The 20,874-nt window shown below is 40.1% G+C and overlaps 1 protein-coding gene across 1 annotated transcript in view; it reads left to right on the top strand.

Moving 5' to 3' along the window:
• Positions 1–20,874, top strand: part of KCNB2 (potassium voltage-gated channel subfamily B member 2) — a 204,682-nt gene that overhangs the window by 15,143 nt on the left and 168,665 nt on the right. Inside the window, exon 2 of the mRNA XM_055800811.1 lies at positions 394–1,070. Within this exon, the coding sequence (XP_055656786.1) occupies positions 492–1,070 (579 nt within the window). The 5' untranslated portion in view covers positions 394–491. The remainder of the gene's footprint in view (positions 1–393; positions 1,071–20,874) is intronic.

Genomic DNA, 20,874 nt, shown 5'->3' with positions numbered 1-20,874 from the left:
AGAGATGTCCCTAAAATCTTTCCTTTAGGATACCTCACAAATTAATTAGTAAGTAATCAAATTAAACTAACATGGCTGCATCAGAAACTGGTTCAAAAACCACCAAACAATACAACAAACCCTCAAGTCCTCTGCACAGACTTTCACAGTTGATTTTCGTGAAAGCAGAAATTTGAGTGTGTTTTTTCTTTGCTTAAACATAACGCTCTTAGCTGTTCCAGTTGTTCCAGTGGTTCTGTATACTACCACAAAAGAGTCTCATTATAGAGAGAGCAAATTACCATCATTAAATTTTCATCTGCATATGAAAGCGTGGAAGGAGAGAGACAGAGAGAGATTGGGGAATATATTGTACATTGCAATATTCTAATTTTTTTTCTTTTTTAACTTCAGGAATGGAGCTGTCTGTCTGAAGAGAACTCTGCCCAAATATTTGTAGTCTCCAAGCTCACTCTCCTGAAGACTGGTGTTACAACTGAATCTTTTTCAGAATGGCTGAGAAGGCTACACCAGGGATCAACAAAAAATCTTCAAGGTCTACCCTTTCCCTGCCTCCAGAACCAGTGGAGATCATTAGGAGCAAAGCCTGCTCACGGAGAGTTAAAATAAATGTTGGTGGGCTCAACCATGAAGTGCTGTGGAGGACTTTGGACAGACTTCCAAGGACACGATTAGGAAAGCTCAGAGACTGCAATACTCATGAATCCCTGCTAGAAGTATGTGATGACTATAATCTAAATGAAAATGAATATTTTTTTGATCGACACCCAGGGGCTTTCACTTCCATTTTGAATTTCTACAGGACAGGGAAACTACATATGATGGAAGAAATGTGTGCTCTTTCTTTTGGTCAGGAGCTTGATTACTGGGGGATTGATGAGATATATTTAGAATCTTGCTGCCAGGCAAGATACCATCAAAAGAAAGAGCAGATGAATGAGGAGCTGAGGAGAGAGGCAGAGACATTGCGAGAGAGAGAAGGGGAAGAGTTTGATAATACCTGCTGCCCAGAGAAAAGGAAGAAGCTCTGGGACTTGCTGGAGAAACCCAACTCATCTGTGGCAGCAAAGGTAGGATAAACAGTAGACTGAATGCAAAGACAGTAGAAAATGGTTTCATGACTCATGTATTTGACATGCAGGAATCAACAACTTATATTAAAATGTTCAGAGAAAAGAAGAATCAAAAAATCTGTGTATCATGAAGTGAATACACCCAAATGTGTGTCCTAGAACCCACTGAATTCAGCAGAAGGCATCCTGTTGACTTCAGTTGATTTTAGGCAACTGCTACGCTTCACTTGTGTTGTATATAATAGAAACATGTGTGTGATTGTTAATGGACTTCGTAGTAAATGCTTCCATGAAAGTACAGCCAGAGAAAACTACCTACTTTTTTTCATTAAAAAAGCATTTGTTTATGAAAAACGTATGTTTCAGTGTTGCTGCTTGTCCTATGACAGGCGTTGCAGAGGTGTGGTGTCAGTGTCTCATTAGGTGTGCTGGATAGGTTATCAAAGAGTAGTGCCAACAGCCATACTCTGGGCATGGTTTTACATTGGGCAAGGACTGTAGTATGTTTTCTCTAATACTACATTTTTACGGTCAAGAATTAGAGTGTTTTGTATATGAAGTATTAAAATACTGAAGTATATATACATACACACATATATATATTTGCATGTATACATGTATATGTATATAAAGAAGTGTATATTCCATACATGCATATAGACACACACACACATAAATATATATATGTAAAGTTTGTATATATTCCAGCAGAAATGAGGAAACAATCAGATGAAGCCTTTTTCCAGTACTGCTGTCTTCAAATAGGCAAGCTGGGAAAAGTCTCACTGATACAGTGGAAGAGTTTACCCTTCTTAGGGAAGCGGGATTGCACATAAAGATGTTGGTAGTGTTATTGAAAAGAAAGATCTTCTTGCTTTGTGAGGAACTTCATTGTTCTGTTTGTGACGTGAGGTACTATTTAATGTGAGGCAAGTTGTGGAAGCTTGCCTCCAGTTTGAACCACTCAAACCAAAAACGTTTGGTGTTTAGATGTTCATCTTAAGCTTAACTGTGAGTTTATTTTCTTCTGTTGATTTTTTATTGGATGCAACACTGTTGCCCTAAGGTGAGTATTACAATATGATGGTGGAATACACAACACCCAGAATCCTGGCAATGATTTTTCTTGCAATATCAACTTCTTACTATTGAAGTGCAACATACAATATTTTTTTTTTTTTAGTTTAGTTTTTCATTGTGGGCTGCGTACTGTTTAAGCAAGGACTTACTTTTATAAAAAAAAATATTTATTGTGCCAGAATATAAGGTTCATAACTGGAATAAAAGCTCATAGGAGAAAAAAGAGGGTATTCAGAATATTTTAGAAAACTATATGAATACATTTTCTGCTTCTGAGATACATATTCTGGGCCATATGTTCCTCTCCAGGAGAAAGAGCAGAGGGGAAGCAGATGGGCATAAGTTGTGCCAAAAAGGGTTCAGGGAGGCTGTGTTACACACCGCAATCCCTTGGTACAGGCAAGCATCCATCAGCCTCCCCCCCCGCCCCGGCACTTTTGTGACACAGCTGCTGCACAGCCTGCAGGAGTCAGGACCAGCTTCTCAGTCCTGCACGGCCTGAAACATCACTAATGTGGTCTGTAACAGACCTCTTTTCCTCGTGGACACAAGCGTGAGGATCTCCTTGTGGAGCCATGCAGCTGGGACATACTGTACATGAGCTGGGAGATCGCCCAGCCACAGGCACTGCCTCAGTACATCCCACACTGTACTCCGCAGGCAGGTTTGAGGGGAGAGAAAACCCGAGTTTGTTTGTGGACTCTTACAGCTTTTTTTGTTTGTTTGTTTGTGGGTCTTTTTTAACAGAAAATTTTCTATAGCGCTTGAGATACATGCTTAATTAGTGTTTTGCTAAGACTAGGTAGGAGTCAACATAGTAATATGGACTGGATGAATAGCACAAAACTAAAATACTCTGTTTTAGGTTCTTTCCTTGTGACTCGCGTTCATTCTTTTGCTTGGTGGTTAAATGCAGAAATGTGGGATGGTTAAACTTGCATGAGTGCTTGCCATTGACTGAAATCTTCTCACGACTTAACAGCACCCCATCATGGATTTGCTTAAAAGGAGTTAGGGCAACTGAGCTTTTGAGAAAATCCCCCTTTGGCCACTCCGGCCAGATTTCCCCTCAAGTTTGCAAATTAAAGCCACTATTTCTTTCATTTCCCCAGATGTCTAAATATTTATTTTTACCTTTTTATTTCCCTTTTCCCTCATCTCCTGGTTTGATTGCATGTTGTGGTTTCTATGCTTTCTTGCTAAAGGGAGTTTCATATTGCACTTGTATCTGTGTTGCAATGGTTTTATTTCAGTTGCCTTCTGTCTAAATTAATGCCATTTGATGTGGTTTCTGTGATTTTAGCGGCTGGAAATCCCTGTAATATATGCACTCTGTTAATCTTTCTAGTGACCCTCAGTCTGTAGATATATATATCTGAGCCAAAATTATAGTCAGATATACCCATGGCATCTCAAAGACAGCTGTAGAAATGGCTGAATGACATAAAGGAGAGTAAAAACTGTCGCAGCACGTTCAGACTTGGGGAACATAAGCAAACAACCAGAGCTGCATGTAAAACAAGGTAAGCTGGAATTGGTTGGATGTACTTCCACACAGTCTGGAGCCATCACAGACTGTGTTAGGCTCTGTGGCAAGATTTTATATGAAGTGTTTGGATAATGTAACTTTCAGATTTCTCATCTTCTGGTCCATTATGTGTTAAGTTGCTGGTTTGTCCTGAAGCAAGAGGCACAACCATCTTTTTTTCTCTGTAGGAGCAGAAAGAATGGTGGGATTTCAAGAGCAGAAAGTTGGGAACCAGATAAGGAAATACTACTGTGAAGCCTCAAATTCAAATATTTTCTCCCTTTTGAAATATTTTCTCCCTATTTTCTGTAGAAAGACATGCAACCACGTAATTTGCATAGCCATCCTACAGATGCCTGTTCAATCATTCAGATCGTGTGTTGTGCCCAAGCAGTTGACAGGAACAGCTTGCTTTTTAATCCCTTTCACGTAAAATATTAGGAATGCGAGATAAACACTCAGGTGTGGTTTTGATATGTGGCTGTGTCTTGCCACTTCTTGATTCTGCTAAGATCCCTTCTGGGTCTGATCCAAAGCTTACTGAATTAAGGGGAAGTCCCGCTTTGGATCAGGCATCTCAAGACAAATCCTGTTCCTTTCGAGGTGAACAAAGGTTTGCCATTGACTTCACTTACAGCAAGGTGAGACACAGAAGGTGACAACGTATGAGCAGCAGGTATTTTATAGGGTCTTTGACAATAAATAGGAGAGACCAAGACGCATATGTGGCAAGAAATGAGAATTATGGCTAGCTAGTGAAAAAGGAACATTATAGGTCAAGTACTGTTGCACAATACAGGCACACTTTGTGAGTTTTTTTAACTTTAGTGAGTGCTGGCATGTACCTCATCTCAGTCACCAATGAATATTTTCAAGGCACAGAAGTTCTTGCTTAGCCCTCATGCCAGCAAAGCTCTCTGTGAATTCAGTAGAGGTTTTAAATGAGGAATACAGGATTTGCCTCCATTTTCCTGTGTTCTCATTATAAGCTTTTAAGTAGGATTAAGCCAAAGATGTCCTGAAGTTCAGCCATTTCAGACATGCACAGTGATATGAAATGAGAAGCAGTGCTAGGATTTAGGAAGAGCAGGAATTTTGTGTATTCTGCATTCCAGAGAAGTCCCAAAGCCTGGTCCCCAAGCCACAGAGTTTTGTGAGAATCTGGCAATCTTTGATTCAAAGTAACATCTGAGTTTTTAGACCGGGCATTTATTTATGCATATTGCATAACCAGTGTTTTGTGAACACTACATTTGAAAAAAGTTACCTTACTAATGTATAGCAAAGCAAAACCAAAACAGAAATGTAGTTTGAAACTTTATGGCCAAGAAGTCTGAAGCCAAACAGACCTTCTCCAGAGAGGGTTGATGGTACATCCATTTCTCTCCAGAAGTCTTTGTCTTTTGCCTTGGAGTTTTTGGCCAGGAAGTTAGAAACAGTCACCATTTGGTCTTCTGACTACAGCTGCTGGACCTGTAACAGCCTTCTTAGAGCAGCAGCAGCAGCTCGGACCAATGTATCAGCCATATGAAAGTCTTCAACAGACATGAGCATGAGCATTCATGTCAGTGGATGTAAATTGACTGCAGCTGGAGTGCTTAAGTGCTTACAGGGGTAAGCACTTAACTGTGATATTAAGGACGAACCTAGTGGAGCTGATGCCTTTTTAACTGTATCTGTGTTACACTGTTCTGTGCAGTGCACTTAAAATCAGAGGACCCTTACTTTAGAGTGACTGTGAGTCCAGTGAAACCATAAATTTTCTTTCAAAGAGTTAATGCGTGGGCTCTTCCTTTTATTCTTGGTTATAGAATCTCACAGCCTGGACTTCTCTCACATTTGTTTCATATCGATGAAACTCATTTTGATTAAATCCTAAATAAATACAGAATGTTTCTGGTGCAGATGATCTACTATAAATCTAGAGTGAAGGGTCAGAAATAAGTGGAATATCTAGGAGAAATGGAGACCCTATGACTATCTGAAGATACCTGATACTGACTCAATCACCTTCCATCTACAGAAGTATTTTAAGTACCTGCCAGTAATGTCACCAATAGATAGCACTCAGATTTTGCATTTGGTATTTTACATCACAGGTTGGCCTTTGAGTACAACTAGAGACTAATTGATTTGGATTGATTCTACAGGTCTGTCTTATGCAAGTCATTCTTTCTCACATGTATATTTCCTTCAAGCTCAGTGTGATTCTTAACTGATCCAGTATGAAGGGTAGTATAAATAAGTTAAGTCATTAAAAAATTACTGGTCAGTCACACACGGTCCTTGATTTTTTTGTATAACCCCTGTTGATGTACATACACAGAAAAGTAAATTATTGGCCTTTGTGGCTCTGCAGCATGGGGTTTACCTTCTTGAAAGTTATGTGAAACCTGATGGAGTTGAAGTGTTCTCTGTCAGTTTTATATGTTTCACTGCATGGCTCATTTGTCCGTATTTTTTTTTGTTGATTTTTTTTTTCTTGGGGTTTGTTTTTTGGTTTGGGTTTTGTGTGTGGTGTTTTTTTGTTTTTGTTGGGTTTTTTTTCTTTGCATTACTGACTGTAACATGAGTATTCCTCCTTTGTAGAAAGCACGCTAATTTATCAGATGGTATAATTATCCCATGACTGGAAGTCTTGAGGAGTTTGTGTGCTACACTCAATAACTCAACACCTAAGTGAAAAAAAACCTTGGGGGGTGGGGGGGGGGTGGGGGGGGGGGCAGAGAAAAAAGAAATACTGAGCATGAAAGAGGACTTTCAGGCTACTGATATTTTTTTAGCTACCAGTTGTATTATGGCTCGGCTTGCTACAATGACTTGCCAAGAGAGGGCACACCTATTAAACTTCAGGGGCCTGATTCTTATTTTCCATCTTTCATATGTAATTCACAGTGAGTCTTATGCCTATTTAGGCTTTGTAGAGCATCTTAAGTGTGGTCTTGGGGCAAGTTCAAATTAGTAGGGTCATTATGCATGACTTCAGAACAGAGCTGAGTGTGATATAAGACATTTCAGTATTCCTTTGCAAGTCCTTATAAATTATCTCCTCGTTGTCACACAGTGTTCATGTAGGGGCGAACCCTAAGTAATGGTACACTGCTGGTTCCTTTTGGGTTGAAGATCACATCATATACACTCAGAGGACTTCAGGAAAACTTTGAGCTGGTAGATTGTATTGCAAAGAAGAGCTGTCAAACATAAGAGAAGTGTCTGTCAACAGCTGAATGTTTGCACTAAGAATATCAAAGTGTTCAAGTGAAAAAATACTTTTTGTTATGTTTACCTCCTTTCTTATGTTATATGAAAAAACATTTTTCTTGCTTATGTCCTCTTCTCAGTTTAGGTTTACATGTTTTGTGTCATTCCGATTTTGTTAACACTTATTCCTACAAAAGCTTATAGTTTATGTGCTTTCCCATCTAACTGTAGACCAAGGATGAAAAAATGACAGAAAATTAACTGTTTCTTTTTTAAAGCATAAGGAATGGCTTTTATACTTTAATTCCCACAGGTTTTTGTATTGTATGTAGTATATGTCAGAGCATTGATTCATAGAATCGTTCAGGATAGAAAACACCTTTAAGATGATGAAGTCCAACCACTAACCCAGCACTGCCTAGTCTACCACTAAACCATGTCCCAAAGCACCACATCTTCACTTCTTTTAAATACCTCCAGGGATGGAGACTCAACCTCTTCCCTGGGAAGCCTGTTCCATTGCTTGACAGCCCTTTTGATGAAGAAATTTTTCCCAATATCCAGTCTAAACCTCCCCTGGTACAACTTGAAGCCATTTGCTCTTGTCCTATCTCTTGTTACTGGGGTGAAGAGACCGACACCCACCTCACTGCGACCTCCTTTCAGGTAGTTGTAGAGAGTGATAAGGTCTCCCCATGACAATATTCATTGAAGACAAATGGTGTTTTCTAGCAGATGCATGGCTTGAACTTCTGTTTGGCCTATGGTTTCAGCTTTTTTTGGGGGGGGACGCTTGTTATGAGCCTTTATCTGACTGTTCTACCAGCAATGTTATAGTTTGTATTGTCACTGCCAATACTTTAAAGACATTTATCTGATGAAACTAAGTTATGCTCAATCACAGAGGGTACTCACTAGTAATAAATGTGTATCTTCATCTCACCATCATTGCTGCCCAGGGCACTTACTGTTACTCTTTGCTTTTAAGGTGAAGTTATGTTTTGTGCCAAATGATAAAGTCAGTCAATGTGACTGTAAGACAAAGAGATTATTTTTGATCCTAGTCATTCATATTTAATAACCAAAGTGTTTTAATGTCTTGAAATATAAGTGAATGTATTGTTTTTTTCAATAGATATTATATCAAGGAACACAGTAGACTGGCAGTAGCTAATTGATTTTGTTTTAAGAGCTTGTATATGCTCACTGTTGAGTTGGTCATTAAAAGATTATTTACCTTCTTTATACTTCTTATGTGAAGTATCATGTAACTCATGATTCAGCATTTTTGGTCAGCCTAAGTATCATGGGAATACAGCTACCATCTGATCTGTCTTGCTCCAGAGGTGTTTAATGCCTCTGTTACATATGGGCTCCCTCCGACCCTGAGATCTTATCTGCGGTGTGCTGAAAAGTCTTGCTGTAAACTTACTAAAAGAACTTACGAAAAACTACTATTGGAATAAAGTGAGTAAAGCGCCCTTTGAACTGACCTGTTTATTATTGACACTTAATTCTCAGTAAATCAGATGCTGGAATTTTGGAAGCAGTGCCAGGGGCAAAGATGCAGTGACTCATATTCAGGCAGTCTATCGCTGGCTTCAAGCACTGGCACCAGGGAATATCCACATTCATTGTGTGAACAGAGGGAAGGAATCTTTCTTTCCTGGATCTGTGAGAAGGTGCTTCACTGACTCTGCTTTTATGGATACAGTAAGGAAAATTAAAGAGGATTCATAATGAGTCATGTTAAAGGGGGGAGAAAAGGCAGGAATAATTATTTTAAAAATTGGGGAAATCTGTTCTCTGTATTTAGAAATAAGATCTAATGGTAACATTTTGCAAAATAAAGTTTTATAGTAATGACTAGAGTGTACTTGCACTTGTGACACCATTCACAGAATCACACAGTAGCTCTTGCACATAGAAGCCTGCTAGGATTTAGAATATACAAGATTACAGTGAATTACCAGCAGGTACAATCTGTGTGAGAACAGCTATCCTTTGCCATAATGGACAGAGAGCATTATTCAAATTTACCCCAGCCCCATGTATCCTTCTTAAGTTAAGAGAGCAATTTAACTCTATGATAACTGCTTTTTTTACCACTGCTCATATCCCTTTTTTTATAGCTGTTACCATAAATTGAGTATAGCCTACCATCAATAACATACACGTTTTAAAATATGTGCTGTAGTATTTCTGGTTAGGATGGTAATGTTTTGTGCATTACGGCATGCCTCTCAGTATCGTCAGAGGCATCTCGTGAGCTGGATTTTCAGCTGTGACATGTCACTTAAGCTGTGTCATGCCTGAGGGGACAGACCGGGGTGTTGTGCCTGTCCCTTCACCCAGGGGCAGATCACATGTCCTAACAATGTTGCGCTTCCGTTCTGTGTTTTCATAAGCAGCTGCCAGTGCATGGTCTTGTCCCATGTCAGATAGTTGGAAATAATCAGATGTCAGGGAGATACAGTAATAAATTAAATGTTGTGAAGGTGATGGTATTATGCAGACCAAATCTGTTGGACGTAAGGGGCTGCATTTACTGTCTGGATGAACAAGCTTCGTCTTGCTTTTGTAAAGCTGAGAGTATAATGAATCTGTATGATAATCTGAAAACTGGCCTTTCTGTTTGAGTCTGATTTTGTTGCAAGATGTAGAAGAGCAAAAAACTGCTCCCAAGTGACCAGGAAGACAAAATGATTTCTGCATGTTGTTTATTTAGTAAAAAACCCATGGTATTTATCATGACATATGGCAGACTCATGAGCTTTCTATTTAATGAAGATATGTGAATATTTGATGCATAGCACTGAACCCCATGTCCTTTGAGGGAATATTGAAAACAAGCATGTGACGCTGGCACAGCTGTTTCAAAGTGACTTTGAGATCAAAAAAGCATCCCAGTAGAGGCTTTTTATGAAGCCACCACAGTCCACTCTTTATATGCCTTGGTGACTCTCTTTTTGGGGAGGCATGCAATAAGGCCAGGTTTTCAGGTGGGATAAGTAAGTGTATTTCTGTTTCAGTGTATTTCATTTGCACCGTTTGGGACCCAGACAGCAGCCCTACATTTGACACTGTCGGGTTAACTGTACAGTATCCTTTCCATATGCATGTTATGGCATTGTGACTGAATGAATACCTGTACTCCACATACCATACCTGAGACAGGTCATCTAGTGGGTTTGAGCAACAATGGAAAGGGGCAAGTTGTCTTTGAAAAGTACACTTAGGCACTGTAACCATTAAGTCTGCATAATAACAAACTTGCCCTTATTTTCAAAAAGTGTGTTTCAGGTTGTTGGATCTTTTAGTCATGCATTTCCTATGTGTAAGTGTATGTAATATTGACAGCTGAGTCTTTTTTTTCTAACTCACAATATTGCAGTGAGAAGATACGTGAGATGGTGGAAGCAATCAGAGCAGTAGTTTTCTCTCGGTACTCAAGCACCTTCAAACTACCTGAGTTGTATTTGCTAAATTTTCAAGTCATCTTGTAGCTACTTACAAATATTCATACAGGATTTCTTCTAAAACTGAGGAGCCAGAACATGGGATGCAAACCTAAAGTCTCAGGAAATTTTGATCTGAATGACAAGGTGAACTTCTGAGGTCGGGTGAACCATACATGATCTCCAAGGCTCAAGTTCATTCCTTGTTGAGAACCTTTTATGCCTGCTGCTTGTGGGAAATGGTGTTGTGTTCCTCTAAGCTCCTGCCTAAAAACTGGCACTTCACTGGACTAATATTAAACCCTTCTAGGATTATCTAAGCTTTGCTGTTCTAGCCTCTAAAAGCCAAGTTGAATAGAAGTGCAACAGGACCGAGTTCTTCACAAAAAAAGCTCGTAAAGGGATATCTTTTTTCTTCAACGCAGTAATGAGCTTCACTGCAGAACGCTGTGGCACATTTGTTACCCAGAGTTCAGTGTCTTCACTCATCTTTCATTAGATCCCTCCAGATGCAACCACAAGGGTTAGACTTTGCTTTAAATAGCTCAGGGATGGCACACGCCAGAGCAATCTCAAGGACAGCCAAGTTGCAGTGACAGTTTCGGGTGTCGCTGGCCACTTGCAGAATGCCCCATTGGACGGGGTGGCTGCTGGCATGCTTTGGAACAGTCCAGCTTACCTTGATTTAATGTTTCGTAGAGATGGTAATTTTGGTGAACTGCTGAGAGGGTCCCATTTTTTGTACTTCTTCAGTCAACCAGGTTTGTGACAGACAACAATGGTGTAAAGTTTTGTTGACAAACTCACATTCACAAGGTTTCTTCCCATGCACTGTAATCACCTTTTGGATTGCTTACTGAAGGCTCCTTGGCTGATCCTTTTTTCTGCTTTAGTGAAGCGTCTACCATTATGTTTGGCTTTGCGGGAGGCTTTTCTGGAGAACAGTGGCTATTGCTAAGTTAGAGTAGTTAAGGTAGTTGTTTTAGGGACTGCAAGAGATCATCTGATAGTGTTACAGCCTTCTTCTGAGAACTGGGAACTTATTTCCATTTCTATTATTCTCACAAAACCTTTATATTTTCATCTATTATCTGTTTAAATTTTGATATAAATTCTTTGTGGAGTTAAATGCCGTTTGAAAAAACCTGTTCCAAAAGTACCTTGGTCTGTGCTGTGTGGCTGTATGCATGCAAATATGTTTTGTGAGATTACAGCACAGAAAAACTTGGCTAGTGGCCCCGAATTCTGTTGAAAACTAACATTGACTTCAAAGTGCTTTAGACTCTTCCTACATGCATTTAGCACAAAAAGGCAAAAGATGTAATATGAAAGGAGTACCTAGGTATGAGGCCAGTCCCGTCTGGCTGAACCCTACAGCCTTTTTTAGAATTGAAGCAGGAGGGACAAACAACTAAAACGTAATTCAGAGCTGAGCCTGTAAATTCAGGATGTGTCTGATTAGAAGTCTGTTTGGTACTTGGCAGCCCTTCAGGCCAGCATGGTAGGGTTTAGTCTCTGTGCTGGTGATCCATAAGGAAATTGCAGGAATGGCAAGCACTTGCAATACTGTGGCAGGATAACTAGCCACTTCTGCGTCTCCCACTCAGATGGCTGGAAACCCACTCAAAGCTCTGGGGATGGGTAGGCCATGCTAATGAATCCAAAATGACTAAAAGCCTGGAGTCATTTTGAGATGCTTCTACTGTTTTCCTCTGTGTCCTGGCAGAACACTTAATAACCATGCATGCTGAGCACTGGTGGCTTCACATGCCTTGCCTTTGGTCCATGAGCTGCATGTGGCCAACTTTTTTTTTTTTTTTCATCTTACGATTCAAGATTTTCTATGTCGTTTTGGAGTTTGTTACCTAACAGTGGGTCTGTGCAGTGCAATTTGCTGTGTTTGATGGTGTTGAGTTGAGGTCCGGAGTGGCACCAGGGCCATGAAAGCACTGGTTTATCAAGAGATAAACCATGATTTTAAAGGTCCTGTGAATCAGCTTGGTGAGCAGCTTGTGTGTTGAGAAGAAAGAGAATGCGTCTCCAGACAGCATTACAAGTCTAGATTGGTGTTCTGTTTCTTTAATAAATGATACATGAAGGCTTGAAGTTGAAGACACAAGTAGAGTGCGGTTTCATGCTAAAGTGAAGTTCATTATAAAACATAATATAATCTGAGAAAAGGCTCAGTTATTTTTGACAAGAAATAGAATAAAATTTCCCTACACTTCTACTGTTTATTCTGTCAAAGGTCAATAAATGATACGGGAAACAAAGCTGAACCAAGCTGACCAGTTTCAGAAGGTATACAAGCTAACTGCTGTGAACTGAATGCCAAGTAATAGAGTTTCTCTGGGTCTTTAAAACATTTTTAAGTTGACTTAAAAGTGGATTTTTCAAAATACTAAAACAAAGGAAAAAAAGAGCCACTTTGTAAGTTCATTTATAAGGCCACTGGAGTGGCCTGTTAGGAAATTACAGGGAGTGGTGTAAATGCTTGCCCTTTCTCTTCATGTGTCAGTTAATAGGCATAGTGGCTGGGGATGGATTAGATGCAGAAAAAGTCCCCCTGTCCCCTTAGCTGAATATTAGGATATCCTAGTGAGCATTCAGAAATGAAGCATTTTTGCCAGAAATATTTTCATTCCTCCAGCTCTGGTGGTGGTTGTCTGTCCTGGTCCCATTTTAGCCTTATGCACTGAGTTTCCTGCTTCTCCTCATGACTGTATTTTCATAAGAGGAGGTGGGTGCACTGTGACAAATGAGCTGAGAAATCTCACCTATAGAGGAAAATGAACATGTCAAGTTCTGAAAAAACAGTAGATAGGAACAGAAGAATGAAGAGAAAGAGAGAAAGAAAGAAGATACTTTTAACAAAGAACAACTTTTTTTTTAGCTAAAAGAAATCCATAGCAAATTTCAACAGCCCAAAGTCTGCACCAATGGTCAAATCATTTCCATTTGTTATGGTCCTGTTTGGCCATTTGTAAAGTGGGAAAATTCAGCCCAGTAGCACAGACGTACAGATAGGGGCAATTTCTTAATTGTTAGTTTCATTTAGTTTCTTATGGTAAATGCTGTATCTGATAGGTACTTTCGCTAGCCAACATTTGACCCTTGGGTCAATCTTTATACATGCTGTAGTGAACTTGATATTAGTTTACTGTAATCTGAATTTTAGGTTGATATATTCTGCTGCCTAATGGTGAGGATAGTGTTCACAGATTTCATTCTAAACTACATATGGGAAATTAACCCAAAATGCTTTGCTGCTGCATAGTGAAATGGTGAATAATTCCTTTTAGCTTTTCAGTAGCTTCTTCAGTCTGTTGAATTCAGAAAGAATCAATGCAGTTTGTTACGTACTTTTCTGTGTAGTTTTGGATTAAGTAAGTGTGTTGAAGAGAGAGTTTTTTAATTAGGGTAGCTAACGGAGATGAGAGATCTTGGACTGAAGGATAATCTGCTTGATGAGTGTATTATAGAGAGAATAGATGAGGGTTAGATGTGCTTTTTCGGAAACATTCTTAGTACTTGTTAACACCACCAGTCATGGAATGGTGGGACAAGTTATTACAATATTGTGTCACTGATGTTAGTAATGCCTGTATGGAGAATAGGTTCGTCTGAAATACTTCTCTTTTCTTTTCTGAAAGCAAATTAATTTCCTCTGAAGAGAATGGTGTGTCTGGCTCACATCTGCCCTCCCCTCTCAGACTGATTTCTGTCATTACTTCAAAATAAGATTTTTAGTTGAAATTTATATGAATTTATATGAAATTGAAAGCATAAGCCTAATCTTAGAAATATCCATTATTGCACTGAATTCCCCTGATAATGTGTCCAGTCTGATACTTTTCAGCAATACCACATTCACGTTAATGTAACTTCAGCATTTAAAACTCCAGCATCATCTGTTTCCTCCCTAATTTGATTTATAAACACCCCCTGGCCCTTACGTAAGCCTGTGTTCCTGAGCGGGGGGCTGTGTGTCACAGAAGTGGCTGAGGGCAGATGCCAGCAGGGTTTCACTGCTGCCAGTCTTCCATTGAGGCGTCCTCTGCCAGGGCTGCTCTGGAAAGGCAGGGTGCAGCTGCAAAGGGCGCTGTGCGGGCACAGATGTCTTCTACTTGTGAAGTCAAGCTGAAAGTCGCAGTGCAAGCTGCAGGAGAGCCCGCGCCAGTCGCTGCAGACAGGAGGCACGACTGCAAATCTGCTGGGTGCCTTTGCCCCTTCCCTCTTTAAAAGGCAAGATGGGAAGAAAACCTTCAAAAGCTCTGAACCTTTCCCTGTATTCCAGTTATGTGAAAAGGAGTGTTGTCCCTTGGGAACAAGGCTGCTCAGGAGTGATCCTGTCAGGAGGAGCAATGCTTCAGAGGCATAGGCTGACTGGGGGGTCCCTGTGGCAGACCAGTCTGCCTACAAGAGTACCCATGGTAATTGTTCGATGTTTGAACCGGGCGTCGATGGATGGAAGAAGCATTTCTTTCCCGCAATTCCTCCACTATTCTGCCATAGGCAAATAGCACTTACGGGCACAGAAATGACACTGATCCTGCACAGAGGTACACAGGTAAAACTCCAAAGAGGAATAGAGGTTTTTTATCAGGATTTCCCCTCTTCATTTCCCATGCCTGTATAAACACAGTGTTCTTTTCCCTATTGGACATGCATGAAGAAGTCAATTAGACGGGAGTCAAGCAAAAACCCGCAGAGCTGCCTTTCTGTTTTCTTAGTCTATTTAGAACAATCTCACAATATTTTTAATATTTTTGCTAAAATGTTTATGTTTTAATATTACCATAACTGTTGTTTTACAACTTCTCTAAAGTGAAAGCTTCTCTCGGGTAGAGGGTTGTTCACCAAAGTCTCTTGAGGTGTTTATAGCAGAAAGGCAAACACCCCTGACTCTGGTGTGCACTGTCGTAACATTGATATAGCATGTAAGAAAAAAAGAAGATATGTTTTTCAGTGGATGAAAAGCCCTGATGAATTTATACAAGGATGTCAAATACTTTGGCATTCACTGTTTGGTGAGTTGTCACAGATAAGGTAGATTTCCTAGGCTTAAGGGTGCTATTTTGAAACACAGTTGCTGTTAAAGGAGATTTTCAGTACTCTAAGAAAATGCGAGTGAGATAATAGGTCAAAATGAAGACATAAAACATGGAGCCAGGTTGTGTTTGAACAGGAAAAGCAGTCTTTTCATCCCGTTCCATGCCAAATCTGTAGTTGCAGTTGTGCTGGTGAATGCTATTTCTTTGGCACAATAGCATGTATCTTCAGCATAGTCCTTTGACCATAGATAATGCTCCAGGCTAACAGGCTTGGTGATGGTGAGAGCTGAGCCTCTGCCCATCAGCTGGCGTTGCATGCAGCCTCACTGCAGAAGGGCACCAGGCAAGCTGAGGGCTGTGCACCAGGGCTTGCTTCTGGGGCAGCTGAGCTGCAGCATGCATTGGAGACAGCCTGCCATGGGGACAGAGGAGGGTGTCGGTGCTCTGGCTAGTTGGGACGTGTCAAAGGAAGGAAGGAAACCTGTATCAGCAGCAAGCTGTGTGTTGGCTGGAATAATCCATACAATTTAGGTAACTATGTTTGCATCCTGTATAACAACCTAATATTTGAGCTGTAGTGCTGACATTATTTCATATGGTAAGGGTTCTAGAAAAATGGAATAGGCAGTCTAAGTCACCACATCATTTCCCTAATGCTAGAAGAGATCAGCAGTAAAGAAGACCAAGGACAAGGTAGGGAGTAAAAGAAAAGTAGTCACCAACTATCTAAACGTGCTGAAGTCCTAGTACATATTAGGCTTCTGGCACTTACAATCCATGGCAATATTACTCAATTCTTCTTAAAAACCCTTGACTCAATATTTCACATAATTTTTTGTTTCTATTGTCAGACTTTTTGGTCAAAAAGAGATAGTAGTGGCCATATGATTTCAAACTAAGGTTCTCCACTTTGCCATGTCTTTTAATTCACAGCGAAGAACTTGAGCACAGTGCCAGCCAGCTGCTGAAAGAAGAGGTCTGACAAGTGGCCTGCTTGTGAGTGAGATTATTCCTTCTGTGAAAGCAAAGCGGTGTTTTCTCCAACTGCATAGGACAGAATTTTAAACTAAGCAGGGGCCAACTGTTCCATCATGTTTACTGACAGCTTGTGTAGATGTGTTAGGCATGTGCATATAAAAGTTACCATGCAAAGTGAGGCGCTTTGCAGCTGTGCTAGGTCACATAAGCATGTCACCACACCAGCCCAAAACCAAGGTACTCCAGAGAGGGATATACCTTGTGCTTGAGAAAAAATTAATATGATAATTGTCAGCTTTTTTTTTTGTTGTGTAAATCACTCCTAGTAAAGATTTAGTGTCACAAGTTCACCTCAGGGTGAAAACACATCTATTAAAAAAAGCATGAACTTTTTATAGTATTTGGGGAGTAAAGTTAATGAGCCTTGCTTACAAATTAAATGCAGACAAGTAGATGTATGTTCTCATCTGTCCCTAATGTCATTGTTTCAGTACTGAGTGCCTTGTAATATTGAGTGATTTGAGATTTACAGTTGCCCGACAGAGCAGAGAAGCCCTGTTGTACAAACGTAGACCTGAGGTACACTGCAGCTACTTTAAGGTCACACAAAGTCCAGGACAAAGCAGGAAGCTGGATCCAAATTTTTCATATCCCACTCAGCCCACTACATCTGGACCATCTTTTCTTTCTGTGGAAATCTGGTCTTACATTAATTTAGACTTAAGGCAGGCAGAGTTTATCCTCTCTTATTAATTAATGTTCTCATTTAATAATGCTGGCAGAGATTTTCAAGCTTACAAGGCTAAGGGACTCAAATGTCTTGTTTCTATTCCTTTTAATGGGAAAAAAGACATTTTAGCCAATATATTGTGGGTGTAATGCTGTACTTGTCAGATGATCCCAGAGACTCTTGACATGTTTACTTCAGTGCTATTGTTTAAAAGAAAATGTATAGATTACACTATACTTACAGAATTTAACTGCTACTTATCATAGTAATCATTTGCTTTTGATCAGATGTCTACAGTGTAGCTTGAAAAATGAATTAATATTTGAAGTCAGTAAAAAAGACTTTGTGCGTGGGAAAACAAAAAGAAGTGGTAAGAGTGGAGATAAAAGGGTAGTAAAGTCTTCAGAAACATCCAGATTTTATTCTAGATATTTATCTATAGACATTGATTCTTAATTCCATCCTGGTCTTTTGGCTTGAAGATTCCTTTTGTTTGCTAAGCAGATGTAAAGCATCTCCTCTGAGACACTACAACCTGCCTACTCTTCCAGTGTAATTTGAACAAGTTGGGTTTATAATTGGTGCAGTTGGCTTCCTCTGGATACTGACATGGTTTGCAGGGCAAAAATTCCTAAGGTAATTCCAACTAGGCTACCCCAGAACCAGCAGCTGGATTGCTGTATCACCCTTTGGTGCTGCCCTCATATTAATTCACCTTGATAAGAGGCAAAGTTTTTTAATTTGGATGCAGGGCCATGCTGACAGCCTCAGTGTTGGTGTGCATTGTGGACAGACCGGCATACTCAGTGATATTTGTTTTCAGCATGAAGTTCCATCATATCAGATATGCGTCTTCCAAATTTTTTGTTTAACATTGTAAAAGAGAAGAAACAAAGTTTACAGCAGTTGGACAAGGGAAAGGCTAAGGCTTTTGCATACTGAGTCAAGCCAACAATTTTGACATTCAGAACAGTAAATAATTTGTCAGACCTATCCTACAACTGCCAACTGGACAGGACATTTATTTCCTTTCCACTGTGACTTGTGGTCACAGTTTATCTTCATTACAGTAGTGCTGCAGCAGGCAGCAGAGAATACCTGTGTACACTGCACCCATCTCAGAGACCTTGTAGGCTGAGTAGGTGATGGGCAGGAGGGAGGAAAAACAAGTGGGTGCATTAAGTGGAGTTGAGCAGAGACATGGTTACAGTAGTACGTGCTGTTGGAGCGTGTCAGCTGGGCTTTTGGAGGTTCAATAGCACCTGAAGTTTTCTTAGATGGTACTTATAAATCATCTGTGAATGGAGTTAACTGTTCTTACTTTTTGCCTTGTTCCAATTTCTCACTCTTGCATGACTCAGAAAAAGGCTGAGCTGGGCATTCTGAAAACCAGAATTCATGCAGTAGGTAAGCGTAAATAGTCTTCACCTAATATTGCATTTAGTCATTTCTCTATATCACAAAGCAGTGAACTGAAGACATTATAGATTTTTTTTTTCAAGCAAAGACTGGGGAAGATATGGCAGGTGAAGAAGCACACAAAATTAGGGTGATCATCCGCTAGAGAGAAAGTAAAAAAACCCTCTCTCCTTAATTAAAAACAAGACAAAGATCAAGAAAAAAAACAGTGCTAGCAAACTCCTGATTAAGCAAGATATGTAAAAATAGACAGAGCAATATATATTAAGATGCTATGTAAATCATATAACTCTAAAATATATAAGGCAAATGGAGTGAAATGCCTAATTTTATTGGAGGATATCAGCCAACTAAGTGTTTCAGAGCCTTGATGGAAGGAAACCCATCAACCCGTAATACCCAGCTGCAACATTTGTATGAATGGCAGAGTAAGTGCCACATTGGAGGAAAGCTCCTGTACATTAGGAATGAACAGTTCACACTGTCGGGAGGAGCCCAGAATCCTGCAGCTGTCCTACCTGCTGCTTCATCTGGGTGAGGACAGGGATTGTGAAAAGGATGGAAATCAAAGTGGCTGCAAAGGCAAAAACCACATGATAAGGTATGATACAAAGAGCAGATGCTTAGACTCCTTAAATGTATGTTTCAAATGATAACCATAGAAAAGCTATTAAAAAAGAACACATGGTTTGGAAATTTGTCATTTAAAAATCAGAAATAAAAAGGACCCACTAGAGAAACACTTAATTCCAAAATAAAAGATTCCACAAAGTGGAGGAAATTTACTGGAATCCACTTCAAAGGAGTGAATGTGATAGGGGAAAAAAACCCCAACCCAAACTGGTGCAATTACATTAGCCCTTACCCTTATTAAAATAAAATTATCCTACAAGCTGGCATGGTAAAACAGCTAATCAAAGAGTTTTACTGCATGTAAGCAAGCTTTCAGAAAGTGGAACTCATGTCCAAAGAAAACAGAGGGCGTAAGCACAAGAAACCATTCCTCAAGTGCTGCTATAGGCAGTGAGACAGGTTTAACCTCCAGCTCTGGAAGTCCCCAGCCACGGATTGCTGAGGTTGGGAGTATGTACTGAGGAAAATATCCCCCTGAGGTCTTTGCTTTTATACTCTTTCCCTGGCGCTGGGCACATAAGTGTGATAAAGACCAAGGCGAGCTGTTGCTCAGCCCTGGCACTGACATTTTCACTTACATTCTTATGGGAAAGCTCATCCTCCTTTTTCATGTACCACTGCAGCAGTGGTGTGCTGGGAGTTTTCTGACATTGCTGAGCATGTTTGGGATATTTCAAGGTCAAATGGCCCCTGAGCTGGGTTTTGTGTTTGTTTGCTTGTTTCTGGTTAACAGTGCTATTTTGGTTGCTTGAGTTTATTTAGTCAATCTGTGTCCTTGTGCTGTTCATACCCAAACAGTTGATCAAACAAGGTGCAACTGTAGGGTTTTTTGTCACTCTGCAACCTGAAGGAGAAGCCGTTACCCTGCAGAGCTCAGAGATGAAATTAATTAGCAGAAACGTAGTTTTGAAAAGACACCAAAGGGAAATGTCAAGAAAAATGCACACACCCCCAATTCACAGCAGCTCCCCTTGCTGCCGGTGACAAAACACAGCTGGGGCCCACTCCCAGCAATGCCACAGACCATGCTCCCTGACAGCTGGCTAGCATCTCTGTTACATCATTGGATCTACACAAGATAACCGTTGGTTTTCTTTGGTAAAGCCAGGTTTTGATCTTTTGAGTCTGTTGTGGTTTTGGTTTGGTTTTTTTTTTGTTTTGTTTTGTTTTTTTGTTTTTTGTTTTTTGTGGTTTGAAAGCATTTAGCTACTAGGCTTTCTCAGGGTCATAAAATGTTTGCACTAAGAAATAAAGGAGAATCTTTTTCTTCCTTGGAATGCTAGTGTGAGTTATTGATAAATAGCAAAGAAATGAGCCCTCATTATTCATAACAGTCCTTGTGGAAAGCAAATGCTGAGCAGGTGCATGATAGGGAGTGTCGTTGTCAGGTCTGCTTTCAGGCAAGGCTGATGTGGAAGCCTTCCTTGTCGTACTGTAAAGTAGTGCTTGTTCTGTCCTACAAATGCTGATTTCATTAGGGGTTAGCTAAAAATCAAGATTCGTTTGGAAGACAGTTACGCCCTTTGCTTCCATCCCTGCAGTTTCTCAGATGGGTAATAGCTGACACCCATAGAGAACAAGTTCAAGACTGGAGAGAGTATTACAGTTCAGTAATGTCCCCCCTCACTCCCTGTACCAGGAGATACAGCCCTCATTTTTCAAAATAATTTCATCAGTAAAATTTGTAATTTTTGTACTGGATTTAGAATATAATAAATCC

The sequence above is a fragment of the Falco peregrinus genome, chromosome 3 (genome assembly GCF_023634155.1).
Source record: "Falco peregrinus isolate bFalPer1 chromosome 3, bFalPer1.pri, whole genome shotgun sequence".
NCBI lineage: Eukaryota > Metazoa > Chordata > Aves > Falconiformes > Falconidae > Falco > Falco peregrinus.
Note: the sequence above shows the minus strand (reverse complement) of the source record. Positions and strands in the feature narration are given on the sequence as shown.